This window comes from Poecile atricapillus, chromosome 2 (assembly GCF_030490865.1).
Source record: "Poecile atricapillus isolate bPoeAtr1 chromosome 2, bPoeAtr1.hap1, whole genome shotgun sequence".
Classification (NCBI taxonomy): domain Eukaryota; kingdom Metazoa; phylum Chordata; class Aves; order Passeriformes; family Paridae; genus Poecile; species Poecile atricapillus.
In genome coordinates, this window is record NC_081250.1 from 92,928,466 (window position 1) to 92,942,110 (window position 13,645).

General features: G+C 40.0%; 1 protein-coding gene across 1 annotated transcript in view; it reads right to left on the reverse strand.

The window, feature by feature from the left end:
- AHRR (aryl hydrocarbon receptor repressor) overlaps window positions 1–13,645 on the reverse strand; it is an 84,158-nt gene that overhangs the window by 21,072 nt on the left and 49,441 nt on the right. The window contains exon 4 of the mRNA XM_058832593.1: window positions 5,304–5,404. Within this exon, the coding sequence (XP_058688576.1) occupies window positions 5,304–5,404 (101 nt within the window). The remainder of the gene's footprint in view (window positions 1–5,303; window positions 5,405–13,645) is intronic.

Sequence of the window (13,645 nt, forward strand, 5' to 3'; positions counted from 1 at the left end):
GAATGTACGCGTGTGATAAAATGGCACTCCTAACCCCATTTATGGGTTTTTTTAATGGATAAATTCTCTGTAAGTCATCCCAAGTGACTAATGTCAGCTTAAATCATGTCATCTAAATTACTGGAAGAAGGTTCATGCTTGAAAACAAAGGAAAGCAAAAGCGTTGTTTGGGTAACTTAAAAAAAGTTATATTAACTGAAAAAAAAAAGCACTAAGACTATGAGCTTTTTATGAGAATTTCCTATTTTGATGCTCTGATTTTAAACCAGTAAATTAAGAAAATGAAGCACTGTATCATCATCTATCAGGATGTTCCTTAGAAGGTCTGTGCTAGGACAGTGTAAGCACTATTGGAAGCTGAAAAGGCATTTCAGACCAGAATAAACCAAAAATGTCTCTTTCTACCAGTTTTTGATTCTGAAGTTTGTTCTGTGTTCATAGATCCATGTAGTCTCCATGCACTTTGTTGGACTTGCAATTTGCCTTTTCAAGTTTAAATTAAAAATAACAGGAAGAGGAAAAATATCTTGCTCTGAGACTGAAATTCAAACTGGAGCACCTTTTTCAAGAGCACAGTTTTATCAAGAACTGATTACATAAATCAGTTTGGAAGGAGGAAGTGGAATTACACTAACAAGTTTAAAAAAATGACAGGAAACCAAGTGGGAAAAGAGTTTCCTATGTTATTTCCTTATGCAGAGTGAAGAACAGCACCAATAGGATATTTTCTAATGTATCATTTTCCAACTCCCTGGGAATGAAACTTGAACTCTAGTTCAAGCTGTTAGTAGAGGCGACTGGGAGATACGTTCCAGTGCCAAAATGTGCACATTCACCCCTCCAGAGTAACTCCAAGAAAGATTATTATTTGCATCCATTCCTAAGGTAGCAACATAATGTTAAATAAGATGCTTCAAACCTACATTGTGTCAAATCCTAAATCGTTTGCTTGCCATAGATTCTTAATCACTGGTTTTGATTAAGAGGACTTGGGGTCTATTTGGTATTAAAGCTGTCAAAAAAAGACTTCATTGACTTCAGTGGGAGCTACCGAGATAGAACTAGAAATTCCAAACCTGAGATATGGAATTAAGAAACAATCTTTAAAGGACTTGTTTGGGTGACAAAGTGTCTGTTCGGTGTGATACAGGACCTACACCTGATTGTGTTGTAGCTTTGCACCAGCACAAATGCTGCTGGTCCAGAAGCTAAATAACATGAAGTGCCTCACTAGTTTTGCTACTTACAGCAAAATTAGTCTGCATGTTTTGGTGGAACAAAAGCATGCTTACAAAACATGGAAGCTCAGGTTGAAAACCTGAACTTTACATGTTTAAGTAGCTAATGTAATGAAGCTAGGATTATTAATATCAATGGAGAATTACAATGGTTTCACCATCAAACCTAGCTTTCATGGTTTTTAAGGTGTTAGTAATTTATTTCTTTTTTAAGTAAAGGACCATATGACTGCGATTTTAAGATATTTAAGATGCCAGGCACCTCAAAGTCTCTGTCTAAAAATTTAAGTAAGTAGTAAGCCTCTCCAGGTCCCTCTGCAGAACCTTCCTACCCTCAAACAGGCCACCACTCCCAACTTTGTGTCTTGTGCAACTGACTAAGAGTGCCCTTGATCCCCTTTTCCAGGTCCTTGATAAAGGTATAAAACAGAATGTACAGTGTCATTGAATAAGCAAATATCAGGACAGTCTTAAGACTGACATCTTCAATGCAGCTATAACAAAAAACATGAGACAAAACCACAGAAATGTGATTCTTGTGCCCTGAAACCTTAAGTGTAGAAAACTTTCAGAAATCTTGCCCTGAACTGTACAAAAGCATGGCTTGGAGCATCCTGAAAAGCAATATGGATCTTCTCTGAAAGAGTCTGAGCTGCCAGTGAGCATGGAAATGACAAAAAAGGCCATGTCTGGCCTTTATCAATATTCATCAGTGAGAAGGGAGCGTGATAGAACCAAGCAGCCTTACTCCACTAGCATCTGTTCAAGAGTTGCCTGCATTGTCCATATTTCTTTATATTTATTTTGACATTTTGGTTATAAAACACTATTTTCACACCTGAAAAGAATTAGGTCCGATACATCTGGAGACAGAAATGCCATAAACCCTATGCTTCAGCCTTCAAGAGCATAATAGAAGACCAACAGACATAATGAAGAAGAAAAGAAAGTCCATGAAAACACCTCCTTAGCAGCAAAGGTTGAGACAGAAATTTGAACATCAATTATTCTTCCATGATAAGCAGAAAAACTGCAGGAGCAGTTGTGAAGTGGTCAACAAAGCCCAAGTGACAATTTTAGCAGGGTGCTGCTTAGCGCACAAGTGCTGTTTACTCAAGGAGCAAGTGTTGGAGGTGATGATGGGGTGATGCCTGATAATGTGTCATTAAGAAAGCAAGTCCATATAGAGCCTCCCTCTTAACAGCAGGCATTTAATTCTTCCAGTGATCAGTGAATAGTACAACACATGGTAGTTACACAGCCATTTGGGATGGGCAATTACCTGCACCATAGTGTAGACTCTGAGTCTGGACTTAAGATTACAAGCGCAGCATAGCTGGGGGGAAGAGCAGGAGGTGGCAAGCAGCCATGAGATGAATCCTGCAACCAAGGCTATTGCCTAGATACCCACCAGTGATTCATTATTTTTCCAAGTCACCGGTTTATTGTGTTTCTCCACCCCATCACCCCATAAACTCTATCTGGATTTGTTGACTGCCAATACAACTTATTTTCCCCTTTTTCTGGTTATGGGTTTCTTAGCCCTTTCTAAGAAAGGGCTAAGAAACTAAGAAGGGCTAAGAAGGGCTTCAGAAACTGTGGCCCTTTTCTGCCACAAGGCATGGGGCACAAGGGTTGCAAAACCACCTGTCTTGGAAAATATTTTGAAAGTGCAAAGTTAAAAGTCATTGCTACAGTCAAACTGTTGGAATGTGAAGTCTCAAAGGACAGTAAAGATTGTGAGAATGTGACATATTAAAAAAAAGCCCTTAATAAAATTAGACTTTAGTTCTTAGACCATTGTCTGCCTTCCCTTTAAAGGGAAACAAAGATGGCAAGCAAAGTCTCTCTTATATAGAAGAAATTATTTCAAAACACCAAAAGAAATTATTTATTTAGATACCTGCTGTGCTTCACTAAAAAGTCTTTGATAAACTGGTATCATTGTTTATTCTGTTATTGCTGATGAAAGCTATTTGATTATAGCTGTAAAAAATCTCCATAAAATCTTAAATAAAAAACACATGTTGTGGCAGAAGCCTTTAGAAATAAAAAACATTTTAAACATATTTTGAAGACAGCCTAATTCCATTGTTTTCTTTCAGGCTGAAAGGGGAAATGCTGCATTGTTCCAAGACTCAAGAGTCCCAGATACACTATTTACCAGCAGTTAGGTACTTGTTATCCCATATTTCTCTCCATACATAAACTAGAGTGACTATACCCACTAGAAAAAAAATAATAGCAATTATTCTTGATTTTCCATTAACATTGCACTCAGGAACAGTATTATTCATGAATATTTTGGTGATTCAGGTTATTCTGTTTAGTATAATATAGAACATCTAGCAGAGGTTGCACAGTGCAAGGTGTTGTCATGACACAGAAAGTGGCTTTCAACAGCTGAAAAATATATTTTGAGAGCAAATAAAGCGGTCAGAATCACAAGTCAATATACAAAGAGTAGCAACCACAGTTTGCTTCTACTTGGAAAGAATCAGAAATGTGATATTTAGTTAAAATCCCAGAGTTCCTAATAACCAACATGGTGAATTTGGTTGAACAACATAAAAACCCACTTTTCTTCATGTGCCATAACCACTGAATGAGGATCTGAGCCAAACTCAGTCCTCAGAGAACATTCCTGAGAAGCCCTAAGGAAAACTCACCCTCTTATTCTACGTCAAACATGCCCATAAATGAAGCCTGGCAAGTACCTTCATATTAACATGCACTTAATCATCTGGTTAATGATCCACTCTAAGTATGATCCAGGATAAAATACCTCCCCTGTATTCAGAAGGAACATGACTTCTGCATACCCTGCAGTAAGCAGAGCATATTTAGCAATAGCAGTCTCTTGTAACCTGCCCAAAACTGTGTGCCAGTGTTCTCCCTGTGTACTCACAGCAGTCATTTTGAGGATGCTTAATGATTATAACTTGTGGGCATGTAATGTACACACAACAAAACACAGACTAATTATAGGAGACCCTCATTAAAATTTAGACACTCACCATATTTATCATTTATTCTACACCCCGTATTCCCTATTCATTGAGAATGGAGGTGGCTGCAAAATAACACCTGACAGCCAAACATCTTGCTTTGGCAGTATCAGTAATTAATCAGATGCCTCTCGGTTACTTCTTTTGAAATCTAAAATTAAAATCTTCTGAAATATTAAGAGAAAGGAAAGCAGGGTTCCAGTTTCCATTCCATAGAATGGAGTTGAGTAACTTTTGGTATTGGATCTCCTACTAAAATGTGTTTTAATTTAATAGTATTCAGCAATTATTTGTTGGAGGCTCCTATTTAATTTACATTTACATGCATCTCAGGGCTGTCATTAAATACAATTTTTATACCATGAATGATATCCTATCTAAAACAACTGTACATGTGTAATCTTAATCACATAGGAATTTACAAGGACCTCAATGTATAAAAGGCACTATTACATCATGTGTTTGAAATGCAGATGTATCTGGGATGGACTGCTGGGCTCTAGGCTGGTTCAGTAGTTCACAGAAGTATTAATTCTTCCTTTAAATGAATGGATCCAATTCTCAGTAACAGCATGGCCCCTTTATGCTGCTCTGCCAATATCAAATCAGCCTAAAGGGGATACAAATACTCAGAAGGGATAACTTTTGCTGACACGGTGTGTGTGCAGAGCACAGAGTTGAGGAAGTAGGATAAATTAAAATATCCTAGTGTATTCTCAGCTCAGATCAGAAACCAGGAAAGCTCATGTTGACATCCTCAAAATGTGGGCCAAGTAAAATAAACCTACAAGTGAAGAAGAGCTGTGAACTGGCCTGCTGGATTTCACTGGTAATTTCAAGGGTGCAAGCAAGGGTGCAAGGTGCAATTGCCCAAATAGACAGTGATTGTGACTGTCACGACTGCCAGTCTTGCTCTTGCAAGAAGCATTTACAAGTGTGGCTTTTGAAAGACTCCCACAAAGACTGTTCAAAGCTGAGACAAAATCATCAGCCCAAATAGATCATCAAACTGAATAACTTACAGCCAGAAAAAAAACCCCAGCATTTTTTCACTTACTTCTAGTAGAAGTCCACCTTCTTGTACAGCAGTCTTATTAGATATATTGTCTTCTTTTATCGTTTGGCCAACTTGCTTCTTAAAGTGCTTTTCTTGAATGGCTGTTGGAAAGAGTTATCATCAGTTTAGAAATCATAACGATTAGGGTCACAACTAAAATTCTTGTTTAGGCATTTAACATGCATTGAATTTAATTGGTGGTTACTGTCTTTGTGGTCTGGATCTTGGTTACCGACAACTTTCTTTTCTTTTTTTTCTCATTGTGCTGGAGATAGATACATATTTTGCAGTCCAGATGTTTTTTATATGAAATATCTATCACATTTTTTATTGAACATATTTTTTCCATTAGTCTACTCTGCATAAAGCAACCACCAAAACCCACAGGAAAGAAACAAAAGAAAGTTAGCAAGTTGTTTTGTTTATGAAAATATGTATTATGACAATACAGAGAAATGTCTATATAGCTCAGAAGAAAAGGGAGTGAATAAGTTTCTTATTTTCAGTGCTGACCTCCTTGACATCAGATTATTTTTTGTCCAACTTTACCCAGTTCACATCTACAAATTTCAGCCTGACTGTAAGATTCAAGGGAATGTTGTTAAACTGTTTCATTTTTACTCAGTTTTAAAGTTTGTTTCTAGCGGGTCATTGACTACATGAAATTCATTAATAGTCCTCATTCTAGATTAAAATTCCATATATTTTTCCTAATAATAGGGGGAAAAGCTTATTCCCGATTAAGTTTTCATAGGAAATTCAGCTGGTGAGTGCTCTTCCTTCACATGCTTGATCTCAAATATCTTTGAATGCTCAACTTCTTCCTGTCAATATATCTTGCAGAAAAATCGCTGAAATACAATCCCATTTCTGGGGATACTGAAAGAATTTCTGTTTAGGCTGGCACCACATGATTATTGGGCTTCAGCATCACCTAGGGAGTACAACAGGAACCTGTCTTTTATCACTTGATCAGTAAAAATTAAGTCAGTTTCACTCTATTTCCAGAGAAGGGCCATATATATATCCTGGTAGCAAACAGAAATCGAGTTTTCTGGTTTTTCTCCTTTTCTTGGAGAGAATGAGAGAGGAGAGTATCCCAGTGATATTATCTGGGACGTCTGATACACATTTTCCCTTCAAGCTAAAGGGGAGCAGGAACAGCCATGGCCAGAGATGGTTAATAAAACAAAAAAACACCTCTCTGGAAAAAAAGCCAAACCCACACCAAAAAAAACCCAAAAATCCCAACTACCCAACCAATAAAAAAATAAAACCTCCCCCCACCGGAAAGGGTTTAGATGGCAGAAATAATTTGTACTAAACCAGAATAAGAAGAGGAGGGAAACAGCAAGCCTCTAAATCTCCTGAGCCTGTGCAAGAGCTCCTTATCAATTTAATAGCCTAGTAAGGGGCAGGATATGTCAGCATTTTACAGTGCACAATGGCAACTCAGAATCACACCAACTAAATATTTGTGATGGTTTTTAGCTTACATTGTAAATATTTGCTGAAAGTGTTAATGTCGGTCATTACCCCAAAGCAATTATCTCAAATATATAATTAGATGTAATAAATCCCTCCCCTGGGCATGGGAAAACACATCCTGAAAATCCCAAGCTGCTTTAAACAGATCCCTACCTATATTTTCCAGCCAAAACAATTTTGGGATTTCAGACTTGCAAGCTAGGATGCTGTGAATAGAATATACAGATTCTTAAATCTGCATTTTCATTTTGGTGTGCCCTTTAAGTTAATAGGAAATGGTTGCTTTTTTCCCCCGATCAGCTAGACCTTCTGCTAGGCCTGTCTATAAGAACAGACATAGAAGCATAGGTTCATTTAAGTTGAAAAAGTCCCTTAAGATCATCAAGTCCAACCACTAACCCAGCACTGCCAAGTCTGCCACTAAACCATGTCCCTAAGTGCTACATCCACATGTCTTTTAAATACCTTTTGACAATTTTTAAAAGCCCAACCCCCATTCCAATGGCCTCTTCCAGAGTTTCCCTCCTCAGAAAAGATGTTTTTGTAATTACTGACATGGTGGTTTGCCGTCTTTGCTCAGGTTAAAGGACAGACAGGGAGGAGTGAGAGGAAATGAAGGTTTATTTCTTTGATGCGCTCTTTTGGTGTTGTGAAAATTCCATCCGTTCGAACTTCATCGTTAGTGGAAACTATTATTTTACCCAACTGAGCGGGCCAGAGCTCCCTGCCTGCTTGTTAGCCTTCAGGCTCATACAAACACAGCAGCAGAAGCACAAGAAATGTTTGTTCTGCAACTCGTCTGGCTACTATAAATTCCATCTCCGAATGGAAAGTATTTTAATGTTATTTTGCCAGTTAGAGTCACCCATATGTTAGGCCACACACAAGTGTTTCATAGCCCGCCCTTCTCACTGGCCTGACTGCAAGGAGACCCCCTGCACCATCAAAGAAAGACAAAGAACACCACTGCTCCAAGAAGTGAATGCTTCTCAAAGATGGGAATGTTTGTTCCTTGCGCCCAGGGCAGCAGAGCTGTCGCTCACTGCTTACTCTCCTTCTGCCTCCCCACACTGGAAATACTTGATTAATCCACCCACAACTGGGCTGATACTGCACTGACACCTCAGAAGAGAGGTGCTGGTGATAGACTCTCACCTGGGGAAAGCAGAGCAAGACAGGCAGAAAATCACACAGATCCTGAAAGAAATGAGGAGGAGGAAAAGCAAGACACGACAGGCAGATGAGGGAAACTTGCGAGATGTTATCTGACTAGGCAGAAAAACAGGGAAAAGAAAACAGAACAGTCTAACAATACCCCTGTCACCACCAAGAATCATGAGAGAGAACAGGACAGCAAGTATTGGTTATGATGGGAAGCTTGATAGAAAAGACCCTGATGCCAAGACAGCTGTGATCAAGCTTAGACATCTCATAAAATGGTGTCCCTCTGGAGCAACAGCGAAGCCTATGATGATGAAAACAAATGAGAGCTTGAAGAATGTAGGAGCACTGTCTCTGGTAGGCAGGGAGGAGCAAATTGCGGAAAGCTGAAAAATAAAAAACAGCAAAGGATGACTCAGTGACCTGAGGGGGAAATGGGCTGATGGAGTTCCCGTGTATCAAGAATGGTGCAAGAGAAAAGTTGATACTGCAGCCAGCCTAATGAATGCTGCTGGCTAAAAAAAACAAATAAAAAAAAAAAAAAAAGAACTTCAGCTTTAGGGTGCTTTGGACTGCTCTCTATAGGAGAGGCAACCCTTTTGACAGCACAGAGTGCTCATCCATTAGGTTCAAAACCAGCAAACTGAAGAGATGGGAAGAGGAAACATCAGAGACCAATTTCTGAGCACAGTGTATTGAGCCTGCACTTCCAGAACATGAAATAAAACAGAAGATGGAGCTGTTCTGCCAAAGAAGATGAATGAGCATATTGATACCACAGAATGATAAATACCAGAGATATATGTACCAGGGCTGACAGTTTTGCAAGGTCATGAAATCCACTGTGCATGGTGCAGTCCCAAGTAACATTAAAAGCCAACAGGTCTGGAAATGCTGGGCCTTACAAAGGACAACACTGTGGAAATATACAGGGTAAAGGGGACTAGAAAGAAGAAGAGGAGAGAGAAAAAAGAAAAGAAATAAAACGGCCAATGCAATTTCCTGTAAGACAGGTAAAAGATCTGAGGATATTACTTCGATTTCTAATCTGAAAGCAGTGAAAGGAGTGGAAACCAAAAAAAATAATGCAGAGTTTAGAATTGACAGTAAATTAATGGAGGAAAAAAGTCCACAGAGGAAACTACAAGATTGGTTAAATGATTATGGGACAGTCTCAGGGCTGTTGAGCCTTTCACAGCTGCACTGTCTCTGCCCAGAACAATGTAAAAACTCTTTTAAGCCTCCGGTTCTGATAGGAGCTTTGCTATCTGCATTTGCAAACACCTTGGCTTGAAAACCAAATCTGGAATATTGCAAAGAAGAGAAAAGCTGCCTAGCACAGTCTATAGAAGCATTATGAAGCCAGCCGTTCCCTTTCCCCCAGAAATAACAGAACATTTATTCATTGCAGGATACTCTTTAATTCAAAGGGATAGAGATTTCAGGAGTCTCATAAAACCATACTTTTTAAACCCATGGGATTACATTCTCCAGAGTGCTTCTGTACCTCATCCTGCACAGTCACAGCCTTCATTCTTCAGAAAATAATCAGGAAAATTATCTGCCAAGTTAGGCTGTGTAACAGACTAACATGAGGGCAAACTGCATTGCAGCTGCCCCAGGTGCCAGCATCAAGCAACAGCACAGGCAAGAAGTGAGCAGTGAAGGGATGCTGCTTCTGAACTGAACACCTTGCCAGGGTTCGTTTGGCGTGTAGGAAGGGGACCACACAGTATTCTTCAGATTCAGGCTGGTGAACCCGTTTCAAGCCCTCCTACAAGGACTACTGGTTCTCTCCAACGATGCCCAGGGGATAAATTGTTTCTTAAAACAGGTGGATGAAAATAGCCGAATCCAGACTGCAGGTTCAGAGACACTGCTTTAAGCGTGCAAATCTTATGTTTGGTAAGTGTTACTCGAAAGGAAGTGAGAACAGGGTCTCTCTTCCTGGATCTTCTAGCTGCAGGAAGAATCAGCTATGCGTGTTACTCTGAATACTAAGAAAACAAAGCAAATTGACTCGGAAACACTCAGTACGAGCAATTCTGCTTAACAAACCTAGAGGCATGAACTGAAATGGTCTGTTTCCTCTGGCTGTGTTACAGAGAACACCGAGTGACAGCTAGGATGGGGGTCATTAGATGAACACTAAAATTAAAAAGCGCACAGCGTAAGGAACAGTTGTCATACATTGCTGAACAACATGGAAGGGACATTTGCACTCTGAAAGGCCACAGCACACAGGTTGTACAAATGCTTTGGGAAAGAGATTATCACCAAAATGCATAAAGGCTGAATAAAAGCTGTATGGTGCTTGGTCCTGTTGCGGAGGCTACCAGAACGCCAGATGAAATTACGCTAGCAGTAACGCAGAGTTTTTCTTCCCAACTTGGCGGTTTTCTCAGTCTGCTTCTTCTTAAGAGATGCTTTGAAATCTGACTTCCCTTTGAAGTTTCTCGAGTACAGCATGACATTTATTTAAGGTACAAACCGAACCCTTTTGCTTTCCAGATCCCATCCGCTCTTTCTTCCAGAACCACTGCTCCCCTTTCCCAGCGAGCCTCATCCATGCTAGAGGGGCATCAAAGAGATGCCCTGGCCGGGCTGCCCTCCTCTCCCCGGGGCTGGCGGCCCTGAGCCCCCAGCCGGTGTCGCAGCGCGTCCGGAGGAGCCCTTTTGAAGGCGGGCGAGGGGGAGGAGAAGTGCCCGCTGCGGAGGAGGCAGAGTGCTGACTAACCCCGGCCCCGCTGTCACGCAAGCCCCGCCGCCTGTCAATCTGCCGGCGGCTCTGACAGGGGCCTGGCCGCCGTTCAAACCCTTGCGTGCGAGCAGACGAGCCGCATTACCCTGTGAAGTATTTCATAATAACAACAGCTGTTAAATATTGATGACTCCTGGCAAGCGCTGAATGCTTTTCGAGAAGGTTAAGCCTTCGTGTAATGGAACCTAATTCCTCATTATATACTGTATCAGATATCTGGAAGTTGCCTAAAAAAAGCAAAGGAGCTTAGAGTAAAGGATCAGAAAATAACTCTCGTGCAGAAGGGAGAAGGGAGAAAGCCCGCTGTGCCCGCTGTGAAGAGTGTTTCCCCGAAGTCAAATCCCTTTGCATACAGTAAAATACTCTGCCGGAGCGATCATCGGTACGGTCGGTTTCACTATATTCCACTGGAGGGTTTTGTGTTTTCAGATATCATTGAAGAGCAGATAAACTTTCTAAAACAGTAATCCAGCTGCCAGCACTGTCTGTGCATAAAAGTACACGTGGAAATTATTTCTACAGAAATACAGAAAAAAGAGGAAAAAGGCTGGCATTCCTATAAGTCTTTCTACAAACATCAGCTCTGAGAGATCAGGCTCATTAGAAAACTTAGTGGTGATCTGACAATATGTTAAGGATGAAATCTCAGACAGGGTTCCCAGCAGGCAAAAAAGGGAGTAGGACAAGCCTCTTGCCTTGGGGAAGTCCTGGTGTTCTTTCCTCCAGTTCCCAGAAAAACATCCACTATCTTCTTCACTCTTGCCCTCTAAAATCCATCAGTCTCATCTTTTGCCTCTTGACCTGACTGTTGAGCAAGGTTGTGTAGGGAACAGAATCGGTTTGGGGTTGGAACTCATGATCGACAGTCCTTGGGATGCAGTGGGATGCCAGGGCAAGCAGCACCGAGTAGTCCAGCAAAAAGGCAGCATCAGAGTCTAGGTGCAGGTGAAAGAAGACGCACAAACCGAGGACTTCTTACAGAGGTCACTAGCTCAGGGTATTTTTCTTCTTGCATGTGAAAAAGAGGTCTGTGTGCCTTTGGGAAATAGAGTTTACATGAGAACCTGAAAAGATTTGCCTGCAAATGTTCAGTGCTGCAGTGCAAGGAGTTCTGTGAAGATTTAGGAAAGTGGTTCACCTGTGGGGAGCCCAGGTCTGTTAAGTGAGTCAGGATAGGGAATCAGAAAAACTTAGGAAGTTGTAGGTTGGAAGGCACCTTTGTAGGTCATCTGGTCTGTCTCACCCTAACACAGAGCTAACTTCAGCTAGGGAGGCTACTCAGTTTTTGAGTATTCCTAGCAATGGACCTTTCTCATTCCCTCCAGGAAAGCTTTCATTATTTAATTACAAACAGGATTAATTTTGTAAGATGAGGAGCAGCTTAATGTTTTAGGTGAATCAACATTAGGTAAAATTCTGGATGGACATGTCCTGTGTTCACAATTCTTGGTTTGTAAAAGTGTAGGATAATTTAAGAAAAGTTGAGAATGGTAAAGTGGCTTTTATAAAATGTGCATATATATGGAGAATATGCAAAATAAGTTATTAACTCTTCCTTTGTTTTTTACTGGTTTATTCTATCTGTATCTCATAAGAAATCACACTTGTATGTCAAATTTAAATGTAGTCTGGGACTATAACATCTCCCCTATCCCATAATTTTTGAGGGATCACAGATCCAAAGAAAAGCTCCACATGAAAGAAATTGCGTGCTAACTATACAAACAACAGGCTCAAAAGAACTTGTCTAGAAAACACATTTCTTCTCTGTAGCTTACTGTTGCAACCTTTCTCTCTTCATATGACTCAACAGATGATCTCCCCAACAGACAGCCCTACATTGTGCCTTGGCAAAGGAGATATTTCAGAGATCTGTTTGCATCGCTGTGAGTAAATATTTGAGCTATCAGTTGGTCTGGTAGACTATATTGGCTACAAGACTGCTGAAGACATGCAGTCCTCTGAAATTACCCCAAGATATAAGACTTATTTCAAGTAACAGTCTTCCTGTTTGTCTCCACAATTTCATTTTATTTTCTACTACATTAAATATGATGATTTGATCACGGAAACTTATTCATTTGTAGGTTCAGTCCTGGGGCCTTAATTTTATCTGTGTACTATTCCATTCTTTAATTAAGCTGTAATATGCTAGCTTGTTTGAGTATTTGCTTGCACACCCTTCTGAATAAACACATAAAAGGTAAGTAAAAATGGGTTATTCCCTCAAACTACAAAATGGATTGCAAGCCTGAGTTATCAGTAACCATGAGTAAGAAATCTGCAGACTACTTATTCCACTTTGAAATCAATACCCACATCATTCACAAAAAATTAAGATGATTCCAATGCTTCTTCCTTACACCTTTAAGTTTTTAAATTACATGTCTATTAATCAGAATCATGATATCCAGCATAAGTTTAGGGTAAAAAAAAATAATTTCAGAGAACTGTACTGTATTTAGAAAGTCTGTTTAACATTGGTTAGTTCCAGAGTTAAGGACCTCAGAATGTACAATAGATGTAGCTTTATATTTTCATTCATGACTTCACCAAACAGATCCACAATTAGCCTTAAGTGTATTGCAGTGTGTTCTGACCTGTTACACCCTGATTGCTTGAGTGGGATCTATGGGATCTCAGCAAATGCCACTGATCATGATATAGATATATAATCCCAGGAACAGCACATCAGGACACATTGATTCTAGGATCTATGGACCATATGACCTATCAAATATACTTCAAGAGTTTCCCCATTCTTCAAAACATCCTTCATAATGGCTTCTTGTATGAATAGCTGATCATCTTTTCCCTTGTCCGGATATAATTTAAGAAATGGGTTCTCTATATCCTCTGAATTCTCAGTGTTTTCACTCTCTATGGCCCAAGAGTGTTGTCCTCTTTTGATATGGCTCATACTTTTTCATTG